General features: G+C 39.8%; 1 protein-coding gene across 11 annotated transcripts in view; it reads left to right on the plus strand.

The window, feature by feature from the left end:
* ELAVL4 (ELAV like RNA binding protein 4) overlaps positions 1 to 20,596 on the plus strand; it is a 146,591-nt gene that overhangs the window by 85,372 nt on the left and 40,623 nt on the right. For 8 of the 11 annotated variants that reach the window (XM_075998232.1, XM_012776165.3, XM_012776155.2 and 5 more), the window contains exon 2: positions 9,067 to 9,307. In XM_075998232.1, the coding sequence (XP_075854347.1) occupies positions 9,067 to 9,307 (241 nt within the window). Of the gene's footprint in view, positions 1 to 5,832; positions 5,920 to 9,066; positions 9,308 to 20,596 lie in introns of all 11 variants that reach the window. The other 3 variants (XM_075998204.1, XM_075998213.1, XM_075998227.1) reach the window with 1 other exon arrangement.

A 20,596-nucleotide genomic window follows, 5' to 3' on the forward strand; every position in this document is an offset into this window, starting at 1 on the left:
GAAACATAGTGTGAATGGTTTGGGAGGGCATGAGTACAGTCTTCAGCCACAGTCCTCTGGTCCAGTGGTCTTTGTGAGTCATCGCCTGTAATTTGGTTGGAGGGGTGGTATTCCTAAGTTCCCTTTTCCTAGAGTTATCAGATCGTAAATCTCAGCCCCTCCTCTTGGGTCCCATTAATAACATGTGTCTCCTTCACAATTGAAGCATAACAAGGAAAGTGTTGCATTTAGAAAAAAATATTAACCTGAATAGACTTGAGTGAATTAAAGCCTCTTGAAAAGATGAAGGGGAGAATATAGATTTCATGAGCTGATGTAAGGAGCTATAAAGAAAGATGAAATTGGGGGGTTGTAAGGACATTTTTAGTATCTTTTAAGGAGCAAGAAGAGAAGCGAGGAATTATTCCTAAAAATAATGTCTGTCTTCAGGAACACAGAGCCTGCTGTTTAATTTTCTAACTTTGGGGATTTATTTTCCAGGCTTTTGAAAGGCAGGTGAGATGCAATAGTCTGCTGGGCTATTGCATCCACCAGATTCTAACGTACTGAATGTCAGAATTTTATAAGGGTTAAGTGGGAAATGCCTACAAAGAGAATTAGGACTTTTATTTTTGTTCTCATGAATAATTTAAATCTATTTCTTTAACGGTTCAATTCAGTGACTGCCCTTGGTAAACATTATACTTCACGCTCTTGAGAGCGCTTGTTCTATTACATAAGGGTTAGCATTTATACGTAAACTTTTCAAAAGTCCTTCCAACATCATAAAAGAAAACACCTTCAAATACTCATTAAAATATTTAATAAAATACATGTGTGTGTCTCAGATGTACACACCTGAGACATGTTTGCAATCAGTACATTCTTTTAGCATCTTTTTAGTTTCTAGGATTACTGACATTTAAAGGGGGCTGAAAGGAGAAGGGGAGAGTATTTGTAAAAGAAACATCATATTCTTGTGACAACCTTTGGTTCTTTCCTCTTGATCCTTTTGCCTGAACTGAGCAGTGAGACTACACCTCGGACTGCCAAGAGTTGGTGATAGGTATACAAGGGCTCTGTGTTAGGCTCGGATGGTAAATGTCAGTAGTGAGTTTCTACATCAGGGCAGGTTCCTTTAATATGAAGTTCTAACCTTTTATTTGCCTCATGAAGTAAATCCTGAAACTAGGTTTATATTATAAAATACATGAATACAAAACAATACAATTAATTATTAAATTACCATTTTATGGGAAATATTGGGGCAAGGACACAATATGGTGTGGCTAGCAGGATTGGTGAGGGTACTATGGCGGTACCCCTGATATGGCTTTCTGGGGCCTTGGACAAGGACTCTTTTCAGTTGTGAGGTGGAGGATCAGTCCTGTAACTCTAGCCTGATTTCTCCCAAACTTGGGAAAATTAAAATGTTGTGAAAGGTGGCAGATGGAGGGAGGTATAAGGAATTCATGAGCCAATGGAAGAATTATTAAAGGGGTAAGCTGGGCACAGTGGCGTGTGCCTGTAGTCCTAGATACTCAGGAGGCTGAGGCATGAGGGTCACTTGAGCTCAGGAGTTTGAATCCAGCCTGGGCAACATATTCAGACCCTCTCTCTTAAAAAAAAAAAAAATTAAAGGGAGCTTTAAGTACATTTTTAGTACTTAAGTATACTTAGAATTTCAGAGTGGTCTTGCTTGACACACTTCAAGGACTTTCCTGGCCACAGGACATGCTTTTTCCTATGACATAGGGACCTTTCAGCAATACATATTTGTTTGATTAATAAGTAAATAAATTCTGAGAGCAAGAAATTATATGAAAAGAGTGATTTGGGAAGGAAAGAAAGGTTTTACCTTTGATTATATTGCTACTCAGCTTTCCTTGTCTAACTCCCAACCTAGTTTCTTAGATGTTAGTTTTTATCTTTCTCCTTGTTCTCTTCTAATGATATTAACATCACTATTATGTGTGGAGGGATTGCTGCCAGGAATAGTGCTGAGTGCTTCATGTACATTATCTCATTGTCTTCATGACAATGCATTGAGGGGGAGGTGCCTTTATTATTTCCTTTTTCATACCAGTAAGACCAAAGCCTGCCCTGAACCACCAAGTTCTACTATCTCCATGTTGATGAGTCATTAAATGGGGCAGAGATGAAGGTATGGGGGTGCTCAGTGAGGGTGGTGGACACTATATGCTGTCAGCATGATTAACTAACAGTTCTCAGCTACCTTGGTATGGGGAGTGGAGTGGAAGATGGGTGAGTGGAGTGGAAGATGGGTACGTGGAGGAGGTGGGGTAAGGTGGGGTTCTAAACTTTCCTATCAAGACGTAAAAACAGTTTTAGTCTATACAGAGATGCTCCAAAAATATTGCAGGCTTGAACGGGAAGAATCAATTTGGGCACTTTCAATGTGGAGATTAATAGATTGGCTTTAGTGTATGTAAAATGTTTTATAAGTGTACATTTTACTAGGGAGAAAGGGTCAAGGCATTCAATAGTTTTTCTGGTAGATCCATGCCATTCAACCCTCCTGCTTGAATGAATACTTCTTAAAATCTGTATTTGACATAAAGACAGAAAGTAGAATGTTGGTTACCAGGAGCTGGGGGGAGGGAGGAATGGGAGAATGAGGAGTTATTTTTTAATGGGTATAGAGTTTCAGATTTGCAAGATGAAAAGAATTCTGGATGGTGGTGATAGTTGCAAAACAATATAAATGTACTTAATACTATTGAACTATATGCTTAAAAATGGTTAAGATGGCAAATTTTATGTTATGCATATTTTATCACAACAAAAAATTGAAAAAAGAATATGCATTTGAAATAGTATCTACATTTGTGCCTGGCACTTAATAGGTGCTCTATAAGTGACTGGTTGTTTACCTGTTCAGTCCTCTTTTGTTATATGTAAAACGAGGATAATATTAATACATTATTGGCTTATACTTCACGGGGTTGCTTGAGGGATCCAGTGAGCTATAGGACATGCAAGGACTTTGATTCATTCAACAGTCCTTTATCTAGAACCTACTAATTGTCAGGCCTTGTTCTACATTCAGGAGACACTGTAGTAAGCAAAACAGATGTGATTTCTGTGCTGCGGACCTTAGAGTTCAGGTCACCATTCTTTATGAACTGTAAAGTGTTGTACTCAGAAAGATATGGGGGTAGACATGTCTCTACACCTCTGTTTAAGTGCATTTCCATGATATGACTACCGTTCACTGCCTCACCCCCAAATCCCTGCTCAAAAGGAGAAGTAAATCCTCATCCAAATGGCCATGCCTGCATTGTCACAAAAGTACACAAGTGAGGTAGTCTGTAGACCTGGACTCCCATCCCATTTCTACCTCTAACTAGTAATGTGAGTTTGGGCAAGTCATTTCCCCTTTATTGTCCTCAGTTTCCTCATCATTAAAATTATAGAATTGGGCTACCCAGTGTTCCCTGCTATCTGTTGTGCACCCACACAGTAAACTCAGTAATGCCCTACTCCTTGCTGTTATCTCTGTATCCCCAGGGCCTGGCACAGTGCCTGGCACACCAGGGCTCCTACCTCTGTTCATCTAACAAACCCCAGATCTAGCCCTAGAGGAAATAAACCCTTTTTTTAATGTGCATATGATCTGACATCCAGGAAGTGGTACAGGTACCTTGGGTGGATATAAAGACCCTTGATTGTGGCAAGGAAGGTGTCATGAAAGGCGGGGAGGGTTGTTTTTTTTTTTGTGGTGGGGGAGCACCCTGAGAAGGTTGGCCCAGCCTCCGCTCCTTACCTCCTTTTTGCAGAGATAAACGGCCCTAGTGATGATCTGGCAGCTGCATGTCTGAGGCTTTCCCTCTTGCTTTTGTTGTATATTTTGTAGAAAAGAGTGGTGGGAGGGGTGAGGTTAATGTGTTGAGTGTGAGTAATTAGTCATTCAAACCATCGACATTTACAATGACAGGATTTGAGTGCCTACATTATTATGCACTGTTCTAATAGTTTATCCCTGAAATTTTCTGCCTGTATAATGTTTCTTAAAATATATCACAGGAACATAAAAGATTTAATGTAGTGCTTTGTACAACCATTAGAGTTTGAAGTCAACTGAACCTTCTCAATTCTCTATCCTGGATGCTAACTGTAATTCTGTTCTTAATTGCCATTCAGAATAGGAAAGCAGGGCAAGTCAGGGGTTTGGAACCTGGTCAGCTGCAAAGTTGGCTGTGAGACCCACACAGAATGTTTCATTAAAGTACATATGCACACTTGAGTAACTGATATATTTATTTGCAATGAAAATTGTGCTGTTGGAATATCAAAGGTGTTAGCCTGAGGAAATAAGTGTTCTGATTTTGCCCAGCCAGCCTCTGTGCTTATTGGAGAATGTGCTTCCCACCAACATACATCTTTTCTACCTATGGTCTGTTTCCCAAGTAGAGAGTATAAGTGTCCTCTCTTTAAGATCTATCATGTCCCTTAAAATGCTATAGTTTCTTATTCATGCATTCAGTATCTTTACATCTTGGCAACTTCTCTTATTTTCCAGACAATGTTTTAAAATCCTTATGATTCACTCAGATGTCAGATTTTACTCTGACATATTACATTTCTGATTCTTTTTTTTTTAGCCTATGTTGCGTCCTGGGAGGCATCATTAAGACCAGTGAGGGATCTTATTACATAATATATATTAACACATTTGCAAATGTTTCTCAGCTTTCAGACTGTGCATTTTTATTGAGAAAACTCTGTGTCTGTATATGTATGTGTGTATTTGCATCAGTTCTTTCTGGATACACAAAAGGATAACTGTGTAGTATGTGTGCAGAGCAAAGAAAGCTCCATCTTCATTCAATGAGAATGACATGGCCTAATTTATAGATGTGGTTGGTTGAAGTAGCTCAGTAATGAATATTGCATCTCGTGGCTCCTTTTTGAAGGTTTGGGCCCAGCTGGAGTTATCTAATCTAAACATAGGGCTCAACTCCAGGAGTGAACATAAATTAGAAATCCACATAAGATATAAGGAGATCCACAAAGCTGATGGGGCAACTGAAATTACTTTGCTGTAGACTTGTTACTTCCTAGGCCTTTCTGGAACAGGTGGACCTGTGAGATGTTCACCTGGACAAGTGCTTGCTTTCACCATGTGTCTGTGAGGTGAGCATCCAGTGAACAAAAGATGAATCTGGCTGTCAGGTGATCTTAAACAGTTTTGGGCCCAAAGAATCTCGTTATGCTAGATACGACTTACATATTCCATCATTAGCACCAAAAACCTGCCTCAGTGCAGAATATTTTCTAGGTGTTTGTAAGGGGAGCCAAAAGAATGGTAACGTGAGAAAGGTGGAGAGCAGAGAAGAGGATCTATAGATTGAGACAGTTTTTTGGTTTTTGTTTTGGTTTGGTTTTTTTGCCATTAAATCAAAATGTAGTAGTTGGGCAGCTTTGTGGTTCTGCCAGCTGGGCCTCCTGAAATGGATAAATTCTGAATTTCAAGTTCCTTATTGAGTTGGCAGTGCTTCTTGTGTTTGTTGCCTGGACACCTAACTCAGTGAAGCAGTGAGACAACACAGCAAATAGAGGCACTGCACAGACCCAGGAGGCCCGACGCCGGTTTGGCAGAGCTGAAACCTGCCTCCCAGCCAGGAGTTGCGCTGATGCTCTGTAACATCCTCTCCATTAGCATGCCTCCCTCCCCTGGGCCCAGCTCCCTGATTCTGTTCCTGGACCCTTGCCTCAAGGACAGAGCAGCTGAATAGGCTTTGCTGTGTACGATTTCTATCCATCGCGAAGACAGCTTGATTTAAGATTCTTCTCAGAAGCTTTTCGCTTTCTCCTTGCTGTCTGGACCAGCCTTCTAGAATCCTACAGTTGACCTGAAGCCAAGAAGAAAGTTCTGGTGATGGGAGAAGTGGAGCCACTTAAGTTACTTACATGATGGTAAAGAATCTTAGACACTCCCCACCTTCTTTAATCCACTTTATCTCCCTGGCTCCTCTTGAGACTGTTTTTCTTTTGGTTTCATTTTCCATTTGTGACTATTAGAAGAGGAAACAATTAGAGTAACACTCACCTATATGGAGCATGATGAGGAATAATAGTTATGATGCCTCTAAGCACTTTGTGTTTTAGAGACTTGATATATAGGGTCTCTCATCTGGGAGATAACCCTGCATGGCAGGCTTTATCCTAGTTTTACGGAAGAGGAAACCAAGGCTCAGAGTATTGAAGTAACCTGCCTGAGATCACACAGCTAATAAGTGGTCGAAGTAGGATTTTAAGTCAGCTATTGTCTTGACTCAAAAACTCATTCTTGGCCGGGCGCGGTGGCTCACACCTGTAATCCTAGCTCTCTGGGAGGCCGAGGCGGGCGGATTGCTCGAGGTCAGGAGTTCGAAACCAGCCTGAGCAAGAGCGAGACCCCGTCTCTACTATAAATAGAAAGAAACTAATTGGCCAACTAATATATATAGAAAAATATTAGCCGGGCATGGTGGCACATGCCTGTAGTCCCAGCTACTTGGGAGGCTGAGGCAGCAGGATTGCTTGAGCCCAGGAGTTTGAGGTTGCTGTGAGCTAGGCTGACGCCACGGCACTCACTCTAGCCTAGGCAACAAAGCGAGACTCTGTCTCAAAAAAAAAAAAAAAAAACAAAAAAAACAAAAAAAAAAACTCATTCTTTTTTTAATATGCTACTCTGCTTCAGATAAGAAAATAGACAAAAACAAAAAAACAATCTCCAAACATTGATGACTATCTGGAGCAAGTGGAACTTTCCTACTGTGCTAATGGGAGTATAAATTGGTACAGCCACTTTGAAAAACTGTTGGCAGTATCTACTAAACCTGAACATACATACACCATATAACCAAAAAAATAGAACCCTAGGTCTATCCCCAAAAGAAACGGGTGCATATATGCACCAAAATACATGCACATAATGCTCATAGCAGATTATCTATAGTCACTCAAAACTAGAAGCAATCCAAACGTTCATCAACAGATAAATAAAATGTGATATTTCCATATAATGGAATTCTCGATAGTAGTGAAAAACAACCTACTGCTACTTGTAACAACACAGATTACACTCATAGTGACATGAGTAAAAAGGCACAAAAGAGTATGTATTGTATGATTCCATGATGTAAAGTTGAAAAATAGATAAAAGGAATCTATGGATTAGAATTCAGAAAAGTGGTTACCTTTGTGGGGGGAGGTAAATGAGGGGAGTGGGGACATGAGAAAGGGACAAAGGCTTCTGGGGAGCTAGTCATGTTCTATATTGTGATCTGAAAGGTGGTTACCCAGATGTGAGCTGTGTCCACTATATAAACATTCTTTGAGTTGTACCCTTGAGATGTACATGCTTTACTAACGTGTATGTTATATTCAATGAAAATATCCACAACAAATTCTCTGAGAAGCCAAATGGTAATAATATTGGAAGCTACAAGTTATCAGATATCTGCTAAGCCTTGATTTTCTCATATTTAAAATGTAGTGAATGTTAGAATATGCCTCATTGCCTTCTTGTGAGGAGACAGTGAGAGAAATCACATCAAATAATTGGCAGAGTGATTTCAATAAATGTCAATGATTGTGGTTATGTTACACCACTATTCAAGCACTTTACCTGTATGGTATCCCTGGATCCTTCTCACTGCTTTGCAAGGCAGGTGGTCTTGTTCCCATTTTTCAAATGAGGAAAACTGAGGCACCTAGAGTTTAAATCCCTCATCCAGGGTCACACAGCTAGCAAGTGACTGAGCATGATTCCATTTCCAAGGAGTTAATGATTGAATTCAGAGAAGACAGAAGCCATATCATGACAGACAAGTAGGAGATAATGATAAGATAGAATGGTAAGGTGGAACTCATGGGCTGCATTGGAGTCAGGGAACATGGGTGCAGGCCCCACTTTCTTGTGATGACAGAGAAGTCACTGAATGTCTCTGGACTTCATCTCAAACATGAGAGTATTGAACTAGATTTTACTCCCTTCTGGCTCTGCAGTTTTGTGATTCTCCATGTTTATCATCTCATACAGGGCATTTTCATGACCTGACTCCATGAGCTTAAACTCACTTCCCATCTAACACCCTATTCTAGCATCTTCTCAGCACTTTCCCTGAATCCCCCTATCCTGTAGGCAGCAGTAATTTTTCTCTACTACATGCCCATTGCCCTACAGCAAGCCGTTTACCTGTCTATGCCCTCTATAGACTATAAGCTCATTGAGGGTAAGGATTTTTATTCATTCTTTATTCCCATGCACGTTGCCTGGAACAGTTCACACATCCAAGGAAATCTTTGTTTAACTAAATATTTAAGTCCATAGAAAATCCTGTTAGAGTAATATGTGAGAGGACAGCCTTAGGCAGTCCTGGACCTAAGGTGAAGACATAGAGAAAACCCTTCCTTCATGATTTTTGTTTTATTAGAGGTCTGGGAGATATACTTATAGAGTGGCTGGATAAAAAAAAAAAAAATCATTAGATGACTTTGCAGCTCCTCAGCATGTACTTATGAAATCTGAAGTTTGATCAGTGATTAAACATCGGTGAAAATCTAAACCCTTCCCATATGGAACAACCCCACTTAATTTAATGTCATTTTACTTATGAGATAGTTAATAAACAGGTACTGTATTTGATCTTGTGAGTGTAGCCCTCTATATTTAGCTTTTTCAGCTTTAATGGAACTATAATTTTAATCATGATTATTACTTTACATTTTAATTATAATTTGGTGTGGCTTAAGTATACATTTCTGAGAGTGATTGTGTAATGAAAACAGGAATTAGCTTTTCATTAACAAAATAATGGGAGAGTTCCCACTGCATTCTAGTCTGTGTTCAATATCTACAGGCTGGCCTAAAAATAGAAAGGGGAGTTTAACATTTTGGTTAAAAACATGCTTCTAAATTGGCTGTGTTCACAACCCAGTCTCTTTTGCTCCATTTTGCTTTATCTTGTTCTCTTTCTTTTCAAAAAACAAAATGAAATATAATATAATCTTAAAAGAGACTTTAATTGTGTCTGAGATTTCAAAAGGCTTCTTTTTATTATTTTTATTTTCATTTAGATAATTAGCACCATGGAGCCTCAGGTGTCAAATGGCCCAACATCCAATACAAGCAATGGACCCTCCAGCAACAACAGAAACTGTCCTTCTCCCATGCAGACAGGGGCGACCACAGATGACAGCAAAACCAACCTCATTGTCAACTATTTACCCCAGAATATGACCCAAGAGGAATTCAGGAGTCTCTTTGGGAGCATTGGTGAAATAGAATCCTGCAAACTTGTGAGAGACAAAATTACAGGTATGCTGTTCTTTAATATTCTAGACGTGGGATTTGCAGCTACATTATTCCATTATATATACAGACCTTAGCAGAAATGCACATGCATGATGGTGCATCTGAGTGTCCGCATCATGTACCCCAGGTGCAAGAGTGTGTGGATACACAGTCATAAACTCACACCACATACATGTTTATACACCGCATAAAATCATGCCATGGATTGGTACAACTGGGAAGCAGATGAAGACTTTGGTGCTTCAGCTTTATATGAAATGACCCTTTGATTTTATCCTCTTTTATTCTTAATCAGCCACCCCTTCCTTGTGTTCTGTAGTTTCCAGTTCTGCCCTCTACCCTTCCTATACTCCATGCTAGTTTTTATTCATGTACACTTCTCTTCTCAAACATTCGGTTTGTGTGTGTCCAGTGCTTTTCCATGTGTCTGAGACAAATGTTTTAAAGGGACTTGTGGACTTGTGGAAGGGTGACACCACTGCCCATTGTCCTGGGGAGAAACAGGCCCTAAGCATAGCAGATTATTCTGCAATCTTATTAGAAGTGAGAATATTTTCTTAGAAAAATACTGGGCTATATAATGATGACAGTAAAGCTGCTGCTCCCTGGTACTCCACTCCTGAAATCATTCATGCTCACTTTTGAGTACTTGTCAGTTTGGGGTGTTGACTTTTGTTTTCCTTTCTCTGGACATTTTAATTGATGAGCAACTGTCCTATAAAAGAAAAGAGGAAGCTCTATGACTAAAACAGGGAGATACATCATCTTACTTTTAAATCAGAGAATACAGTGTGTATGTGTGCATGTAAATATATATATCTTCTATTCTCATAATTCACATGTAAATTTGTCCCCCTTATAAATTACTTTGCCAAATCATAAAACTTAAGTAACAGTTCTGCTCTCTAAAATATAAGTCACGTAACCTTCCAAACACAATTTCCTCATCTGTAAAACTGTAAAATAATACTTACCTCAAAGGGCTTATTGTGAGGATTGAATGGGAGACTGGATATAGAGCCTCTAGCACAGTGTCTATTGTATAATGGTCTCTTAATAAATAGGGGATGTTATTACTATAGATACAGCTAGTACACTTCAAGGAGAGTGGATAGAACAGAAAAATTATATCAAGCTTCCCAAATAGGGCCAGGATCATCCATCCTTCAACAGGATTGCCTATACTTTCAGAAATCTGATGTTTAGATTCCTGAATAATCTTTATATAATAGGATGATAATTCAAACCAAATTAAAACCAGTTAACCATATGATTCTTCCTCCCACTCCTGTATAGGAAAATGTATTTTTGGTATAGCGTTACCTTCTAAATAGAGACTCTGCCAGTTATATTAGTGAATATTATTAATCACCTTTTCAGGAGAGTTCCCTTAGAACTGTAGTGAGATTTTTAAGAAGTACTGATTCATGGTGTTGTTCCTTGTTTTCTAAAGACACATGTTTAAACAAGCAGATTCCTTTACTGAAAGAATGCTAATTTGGTAGTTCACCGAGTGGATTTGAATAGGAGTGACAGCTTCGAAGACAGCCTTTAATTTGGTATACAAAACCAAAATTGTCAACTTTGGTTTGTTTAGCACCCTCTCCAGCACAAGCAGAGACATACAGTAGCATCTGAGCTTGAAGAAGCTTATGGGTTGAAAGCAGAAATACAATTCAGGCATAAATTTATAATTATGCATTTTTTTAATTCAGGCAAAAAAAAAAAAGAGTTTTATTTGTAGAGAACTTATGGGAACAAGGCAGGGAAATATAGAGAGACCAGAGATATTTGCCCTCATTTGGTAGCAGTGTTTAATAAAAGTAGAACTTGTGGTTGTAAAGAGTGCTTATTAAATTCTTCATTTACACTACCTAATTAATTCTAGCATTTTAAATTAACAGTGAAACTGGTCCCTGCTGTACCATTCCATAGATGCAGCATATTTCCTCCATCCACCCGTTGTTCAGGTTTAATTGGCTATGCTAAAAGTCAGAGAAGGAGGGAGAGATAGGGCTGTGGGGAGATGGGGAAGAAGTGGGAATTGCACTAGCAGAAGTCCTTCCGAGGCCTGCATTTGGGGTTAAGTCATAATGCAGGCTGGGAGAGGTGAGGTATCACACCAGGCAAGTGGAAAGGCTGCAGCGGTGGTTCAGAAGTCAGGGTAAATGACATCATAGGTATTTTTGTTGCCCTGATTTTTAACATCCCAGTCCCCCCTTTTCCTCCAACACCTCCTACAGATCTCAATGCATCTCCGAACCTGTGAAGTTTACAAGGAGTTCTAAATATCCAGTGGGAGGATTGGGGGGTGGGAGGTGACAAAGAGATAAGAATTCAAGATTAAGATTTTCCAGCCCCAACTACTCCCTAAGAGAATGTAATGGATTCCCTTAGAAGGTTCTGGCTTCTATAATGTTAAGATACCTTCAGAGAGAGAGAGAAGTGACTCCATTGACAGCATTACTGGTGTGGGCTGGATTCACCTTTGGCTGTGGGTTTTCAATGGATTCTCCATTTGAGAACACATGGAAAAAATGTGGGCATGGACTTAAGTGTTACAGTGCTGAGGACATAAATGCCACCATTTATCAAGCACTTACTCTATGCTAGGTACTTGCTAAGCACTGGACATGCCTTATTTCATTCAACACAGAGAACAGTCTCTGTTTTCTTAGATGAGGAAACTGCTTTACCTTAGCAAGGTAAAGTAACCTTCCCAGGCAGCACGGTCATTAGCATGTGTAGGAGCTGGGAGTCATCCCTGCTTTCCTAAAGTATGATTTTTATTTGGAAGCATGTACAGGGTGAAGACCTCTGCTTAAACCCCACCTCATAACCCAATGCAACATTGTGTTTCCCTGAGTAGAGGTTGCTGGCTGCCCTCTGGAGAGTCTACCTAATGCACCATGGCTTTAAAGGAGACTCCTGTGTATAAAGGGAGGCAAAGATAAAATATTTATCATCCTCTGGGGATATAACTCAGCCTGTGTCTTCCTTCAGAGTAGAGCAAAATTTACTGAAAATGCCAGGCTCGAGTTACCATTACAGTGCTTTTGGACATCTCTGTTACTTATCTTCTCAGAGACATTAGATTTTCTTTTTCCAATTGGGAAAGGACATTTATCAGGACAATCTAGGTGCCAGGGAAAGAAAAACACATGTCCAGAATTGCTTTTGTGTGCAGCCGTGGGCACGTGATGGCATTGGAAGCCAAGTCCTTTGCTTTTCTCCTTCATCCACCTGCAGCCTCGGCTGCTGAAGAAAAGGGGAAGTGGCATGTGACCCACAGGATTCATGCAACCTAGAAACTCAGGCAAAGAACACCAAACCCCTGGTAGAAATTTCATTCTTCCCGTGGACTTCAAAGAATGTATATAATATCTTATTGTTTGTTTTTGTTGCCTTTTTATTTTTGTTTTTGTTTTATAAGCATTGAGATTGGCTTACTGAATCCAAATTTCTATATGATCAGTATTTTAGGGGAGGAAGCATATGGCTTGGCCAGAACAGGATTAGGTGGCTCAGAGTATATCTTGAAGCCAGCAGAACTAGAATGCTAGATTACATTTTTATAAGTGTTTATCTTGTTACCACCCCACACCAAAAGGAATAAAGGAAAAAAGTAATAAAGAAAAATCCCTAGAAAGAAAAAAATCAGTGCAAGACAGCAAACAGTCTTGATATTGGCCTATCCATATTGTGTGATTATTATCATAGTGCTAAAAAAGAATTATATTTTTACTTGATGTCAGTCTCTATGTGTCCGTGCAGTGTACTTTTTAAGAGTAACTATTTCAGGTAAGTAAGAGCTCTGAAGGGGATTTTTGAGGAGGTAAATCCTAACTGAATTTTATCGATTGCAAAACTGAATATATTGAAGAGACCAGTATATGGAACAGATTATATAAGTGCTGTGGGTGGATGGGAAAGGTAAAGTTTGTGTTAGCTGGAGCTGTTGGGGAAAGTTTAAAAGATGGGGTTGGGATTTAGGTAGAGGAAAGAGAGGCAAAGGAACAGATCTAAAATTCTAGTAAAAGAACAAAAGCATTTTTTATTCCTCTGTGCTTTGGACAAAGGAAGTAGAGCTAGAACATGCTTCTTTAGAAGCAGTGATCTAATATGAAGCAGCATTTGCCAAATTAAGTTAATCATGCCAGAAAATTAAGTTGGTTAGAGTTGCACCCTAATGGACAAAGGCAACTTTTCCTAAACGCCACCTTTAATCCATCCCTTCATTTCTTCCTTTATAACACATCTTTGTTTTAATTAATATTACCCAGTGGATAAAGCAGAACAAGGCAACAAAATAAAAGCAAAACCTTTTACTACTGTGGACATCAGGGTGCATATTTTGCTACCACTTTTGTATCTGAATTTACATTTCTAATTAAAGGAACCAACTCAGTTTTAAGGCAGTGACATCGGGTAACTTCTGTTCTTTCTCAGATTTGTGAAAGTGCTAATAATCCTGTGTCTCTCTCAGTAGGTGAAATGTGGGACATGGACCACAGCAGTGGTGACAGTATCTATTAGAGCATCCAGGCCAGGAGGCATGACAGAGTACAGTCTGTTGGGTTGAAAAGGGAGAGACGAGAGTGAGGGTTATAGAATGTTTTATGCCACCACATATACTTTTAAGGAACTGGAATTACAGGAACACTATGGGAATTTGGTTGAATTTTACTTCTGAGATAACAGTATAAGCAATAAAAGGTTCTGCAAAATCCTAAAATATGAAAGTGCTTTGACTCAGCCCTAAAGTGTGAATTCATAAGGTGAGTTTATTGGCATAATTTCTTACAATTCCCAGCAAAGACAAGTAAGAATAATAACAGCAGCTTTTGTGTGTTTTTGTGTGCCTTAATGTGTGTTCTGAGCACTGTACTAAATTCCTTAGAGTGGCTCCTTTAAATAATAAATTAGGATTTCCTGGAGAATCATAATTGTCAATGGTTCTTGAGCACTTACTGTATGCTAAGCATTGTGCTAGGTAGATGGAGTCTCAGGTAATCCCCAAGAGAGCCATTTTACAGATGAAGAAACTTGAAATTAGGAGCAATTGAGTAACTTGCCAAGGTGACTTAGCTTCCAACATAGGGGAGCTAGAACTTGAATTCAGTGATATCTGACTAATGTGAGTTGTCCAATTTGTACTTTATCTATGGAATTTTCCCCCAAAATACTAAACTGACTCCTCTCCTTTACAAGCCAACTTGGCTTACATACCTAGGGAATGAAAACTTTTAGTACAGGGAAACATAATTAGAGCTCAAAATCTTTTGTTTGGGAAAATAGCACATTGCACATTAAAAAGATACTTTTTTTAATTAAACAGGTCACTGCTTACAAGGAAGACTAGATTTGGAATGGTTTTTAACTTCTGATGTTCTCCTTTCATGAAATAACCTTCATTGTGTTCACCTTTTCTTTATTTTGCAAGCACTATATTGAAATGGATGCTGCCTTAAATTTAAGCACAGTTAAAACCCAGCCTCAATTAGGTATATCCAAGAAAATCCCAAGATATTGATTAGCTAAATGAACTTTTCTACATGCACATCAGAGATATTCGTTAGTGATGAGAAAAGTACAGGAAATAGTAGCATTTATCAGCATATTTTGCTGCTGATTTAGAAAATGTGCTTTGTACAGTGTGATGTGTCTCCTGAATTCAGAGGAAATTCAGGCAGATTTGCATCTGTCATTTTATTTATCACCTCCTTACAGTCATACATTTTCCACAAAGAAGAATAAAAGAGTTTTGATTTGTTGACTTGGGAAGGGGGGTTGACTATTCTTGGGGGCAAATGGAAAGTTTTAAATATGGAGAAGATTTGGCAGCCTAATGGGGTTACAAAACAGGAGAATAGGAGTCTGCCTTATTAAGGGGAACTTGAAGAACGTCAGAACATGAAGTGCAAACAGTAAACTATATAATCATTGTGCCTCTTACTTACTCATCAAGGGGAATCGGAGACCTTCCATCCTTTCTAATTAGGACAGGTTGGCAGTTGAGTGGAGCTATGAGGTTTAGGGTTTGTGCAGGTACATTATGCATCTTTCAACTGAGTTTTTTCCCAGGATGACAGTAGTCAGGATTACAGACCAGGTACGGTTTCCTTTTGCCTCCTGGCTGTCTTCCCCTTCATGTTCCCTTCCAAATCAGATGGCTCTGCCCTGCTTCCAAACTCAGATAACCGTAGGAAAATATTCTCACATCCCAGGAGAGATGTCTCAAAGGATTTTTACCTAGGATGTGAATCAGGCCTGGGTATTTTAAGAATTTTCTATTTCTGTGCTTTAGCTGACTATTTGGTTCGTAAGACCAATTCCCTGTTCACCCAGCCTCCTCTCCTTCCCCCAACACACACACACACCCACATACTCACTCACTCCCCCCCTCTGAATGGGGGGGAGTAGGAATGGGGGGAGTAGAATGGCCTGGTTGATTGAGACTAGGAACTAAGCAGGAAGGTAATGTCAAACTGAAATTTCCACACATTATCTAAAAATGTAATTCATCAGCTTCAGGGTAGGAGGAAAGTACTTTCTGAAATGTGTTAGTGGGAAATTCATTTTTTTCTTGTCTTCTGTGAGGTGTAGTAGTGGTGATTTCTTTTTTCAATCTGTCCCCCACCCCCATTCTATATCTCCCTTACTGCTCTTAACTGACGAACTCTGTATCTGTCTTTATTCCTCATAAGAACTAAATAACTCTAAGTTGCCTTTTCGTTTTTTCTATAGTCCCCAAATTGAGCTTTGATGGGAGAAGATATTTCTAGTTTGGAGAGAAGATAAAATTCAGATAGAGACTGTATATTTATATAAAACTTTTACATTTATAAAACATTTTCAATCAGCCAACTGTATTTATTTAATGTCTACTCTCTCAGACCAAATAAATGTTATTCCCTTTCCTTCTCTCCTCTGAAATTCTGTATCACAGTCTGTGAGGAAGCCAAAAGGAATAAGACATAGTTTGTGTCCACACGTTGCTGCAGGGCCAATGAGTGGGGGAAGCTAGGACAAATTACAGGGCCCTCCACTGGCCTCAAGGTATGAGAGGGCCTGGGAGCCTGCTTATGATGCATATCACTCTGTAGCTACCTCTGTTGTTTTGTGGATGGTGTTTCGTTTTGTTTTGTTTTTCACCAAAGCTTAATCTTACCCTTCCTGGTCCTGGCTATTAATGTCATTAGAATGATAGTAAATAAGGATTCATAACAATGCAATAAAGTTAGAGGTTTGATGGAATGCCTACCATGTGTCAGCTACAGCACTAGGCATTTTATGTATGTTATCTCATTGAAGCTTTGTATCAGTCATGCGTAATCAGTGATATTATCCTCATTTTGCAGATGAAGACGCCAAGGCCTAGAATTAGTCAGCTGGCGAGTGAGGTTAGGTCTGACTACAAAGCTATGGCCTTTCTGTTGCCTTACCAGTGTGCCTCTGCTGAATGAAGGTAAAGACAACATCAGCTGTGAGTGTTCAAAGGAGAAAAAGATGACAATGAACTGGGATTCTCAGAGCAAATGTCAAAGAAGAGTGAGCCTTCACCTTGGCCCTGAACTTGGCAGAGATTAGAGTGTAGGAGATCAGTCCATGCAAAAGAGGCAGCTGAGCCAAGCTTCAGAGACATTGTTACAGAGTGAATTTTTATGGGTCCCCCCAATTCATATGTTGAAGCCCTAATCTCCAATATAATTGTGTTTGGAGATAGAGCTTCTATTTATTAAGATTAGATGAGATCATAAGAGTAGGCCTTGATCTGATAAGATTACAGTCCTCATAAGAAGAGGAAGAGAGACCAGAGTTCTTACCATACACACACACCAAGCAAGAAGGCAGCTGTCTGCAAGTCAAAAAGAGAGCCCTCACCAGAACCCAACTATGCTAGCACCCTGATCTTGAACTTCCAGCCTCCAGAACTATGAGAAATTAAATTTCCATTGTTTAAGCCACTCAGTCTATGGTATTTTGCTATGGCAACCCCAAATAACTAATGCAGACATCTTCAAGGGCTAGTGAATAGAACAGTTAGGAATACTCTGTGGGCAGTAAGTGTTGGTACCACCTTTGTGTCAGTGAAATAGCTAAAGGTCAGCAAGGTTAAGTAATTTATCCAAGGTCACAGCTAATAAGTGGTGGAGCTGAGATTGGAACTCAAGTCTGTCTGACTCTGAAGCTTGTGTTTCTCCTACTTTGCTAATAAATAACCCTACCTAACACATAAGGAGGTTGACAACTTGCAGACTTCTAATGACATCTGTGATCTGAGAATCATTGTTTATCTCACTGAGGTGAAGTACATATTCACTCAGTGACTTGCTTTCTACCTACTTTACTTTCTTTCTGATTTATAAGTTTGTTTTTCTGCTTGGCCCTTGTTTTGTAGTTGAATGACTGGTGAGATGCAAGGCACCGTTAACACAAAGTGAATACAGCCAGTTAGGGTAATATTTCTTATTCCTATGGCTGCTAATAAAGGATTTCTCATCACAAACATCTTGAATCAGAGTAAATCATTTTATTGGTGGCATAAGCATAAAATATATACTTAGTGCTCCCTGATATTTGTCCTTTGTGTTTGTTTTCAGAGGCTTTTCTATTCAGTACTTCCTTGAACCTGTTGAAGCATCCAATATAGGCAATATCTGTACTCACTTTACAGATAAAGCCAGTGTAGCCTAAAGAAAACACCTGGCCTCTTATTTTCCTTGCTCTTTTTTCTTCCTTGCTTTGCCTGTTTCCTATCCTGCTTGCTCTTTCTGCCTTCTTGGTTATTTTTATGTCTCTTTGATTCTAAAGGATTTGAATTGGCTTATTAGATAATATGGAAAACAACTACAATTAGAATACCCATAGATTTTTAAAAAACAGAGTAGAGGGAAATGGATGTAGAATGGTAAAAGGAGACCATAGTAAAATTAGTAAATTAACACATTGACTGCCACACTAGGGAAAATAATTTTTTTCCTTGGGCCATGGTGATTTATTACAAAACTAGACAAAATGATCCTTTCTAATTTAATGAAACATTCATTATTTTTTATTGTTTTCTGTGCATGAATTATATGCAACTTGAAAAATAGTTCATGCAGCTCCCAAGGTGATGAGATGTGTGAGTTACTTATGCTTCACAAAGCCCTGGGCTCAAAACTAGCGTGAGTTAAATACAACTCACATGGTAGGTAATGTGTTAAATGTGACTAGGTGACTTGTCTGACAAGTAACAGAAACCTAGTTTCAGTTTTCTTCACATCAGGGAAAAATGGACGGTGACAACCTTGGTCCCTTTCTCAAGTGGTAACCAGGTTCCCAGCCTCTCACCCCTGCCCACCGTCCCTTTGTCTGGATATACAGGCCAGTGATTGTGGAGACAGTTGCCTGCTATAATGCAGGGTTGAATAGAAAGCCTGATATCACATATATGGAATTTCCTTTTTCTCATCTTTGTTACCTAAACCCATTTTGGATTGATTGACTTGTTTTTTATAGCCAGGGCAGGCAGTAACACATAGAAGCGGCCTGAGTGGAGTCCCTGTTTTTATTAACAAAGAGTATAAAAAATGTACTCATGGAGTGTTCCTTGCTTGCTGCCTGAACTGAGGTATTACTGGCTTCTGACTCTCTGTAGTCTTCCTTCTCCCTTCAGACCCTGAGGTTGGACATGCAGACACTTCAGTCGTCTGCTTCCATCTTTCTGGTGAGGGTTCCTGTAGTAAGCTCTGGCTAGTTCTCCATTCAGAGGTCCTCAAACTTTTTAAACAGGGGGCCAGTTCACTGTCCCAGACCATTGGAGAGTGTGCACTGTGGGCCTGGGACGAGTCGGCTGCTAAGCAGGACAGGCAGCGGCGGCAAAAACACCTGGAGGGCCGGATAAATGTGCTAGGTGGCCCACATGTGGCCCATGGGCCGTAGTTTGAGGTTCAGACCCTGAGCTGAACAACAAACAGGAAACTTGACTGTCATTCTCACTTCCTGGTCCTGACTGGGAAACTGAAACTAGACCTCAGCAACCTTTGCTCTTGCCACCAGTCAGTGGAGCCTTCCCAGTGAGACAGACCACCGTATAAGTACGAAAGAGAGAGAACACTACCCAAGAGCACCACACTCCCCAAAATACACACACACACACACACACACACACGCACACACACACTCTCTCACACACACACACATCACCCAAATACTTTCTTGTCAGAAATACGAAACACAGTACCTTGAACTAATCAGAAGGGAAACAGACTTCAGTGAAATCTTGCCCCCAACACACATACTTAACAGATGTGTGTGTAGCCTTACATAACTCACTTTATCCTCTTAGACCTCCATTTCCTCAATATACAGTAGAGAAGTTAAGTCCTAACCCTACCTTCTTTGAATGGTGCTTGTGAGTTCAAACCAGGTTACACACGTGAAGGCACTTTGTAAATGGAAGCAACCTATAAATGGGAGAGACCCCTATTATCTCATAACTCCTAACTACTTCTCATCAAGGGTCTTACTTTGGGCCAACAGATATGTAAATGGAGAGGAGGGGGAAGTGGGTGTCTCTGGTTCAATCCTCAGTTATGTGATTCCAAGTAGGAAGTAGGAGACAGCATCTGAGAAGGCAGGAGAATGGAATGGGAACTTACGTTTATTAAGCACCTGCTAGATACCAGATGTTAGATGATGCCATATATTTGCTATCTCATTTAATCCTGACCACAACCCCAATATCAGTGACCCCATCATTTCGATGAAGAAACCAAGGCTCATGGAGTTTAAAGTGACTGACCCAAGGCCACACAGCTGGCAAATGCCAAGCCAGCTGCTTGCCCAGGTCTGTCTGCCAGCTGGGACAAGAGACCTTCACGGAGAGGGTTCCCATATTCTTGCTGTTTCATCCTGAGTCATGAACATGGCTGTGTAGGATGTATTCCAGTAAGCCTCAGAAATAGCTACAGTAATAATGAACACCAGTTTTAGTGGTTCTGGAAGATCGTAAATAAAAGCCTTTAGCTCAATGCAGTCGCTCCTCGACTTACAATGGGCCCTCGTCCTGGTATCCCCATCATAAGTTGAAAATATCATAAGTTGAAAATGCATTTAATACCCTGATAAACTCATTGAAAATTCAAAAAATTGTAAGTTAAGCCATCCTATATCAGGGACCTTCTGTATTTGAAAGGGTCAGGATAATTTGTGAGATTATTTTCAAAATTAAGCCACTTTTATGAGTAGTAACATGATAAAATGGAAGGATATACCAAGTTCTTATTCTGGCACTGGCTGTAGGAC

This window comes from Microcebus murinus, chromosome 2, assembly GCF_040939455.1.
Source record: "Microcebus murinus isolate Inina chromosome 2, M.murinus_Inina_mat1.0, whole genome shotgun sequence".
In the NCBI taxonomy this organism is placed as follows: domain Eukaryota; kingdom Metazoa; phylum Chordata; class Mammalia; order Primates; family Cheirogaleidae; genus Microcebus; species Microcebus murinus.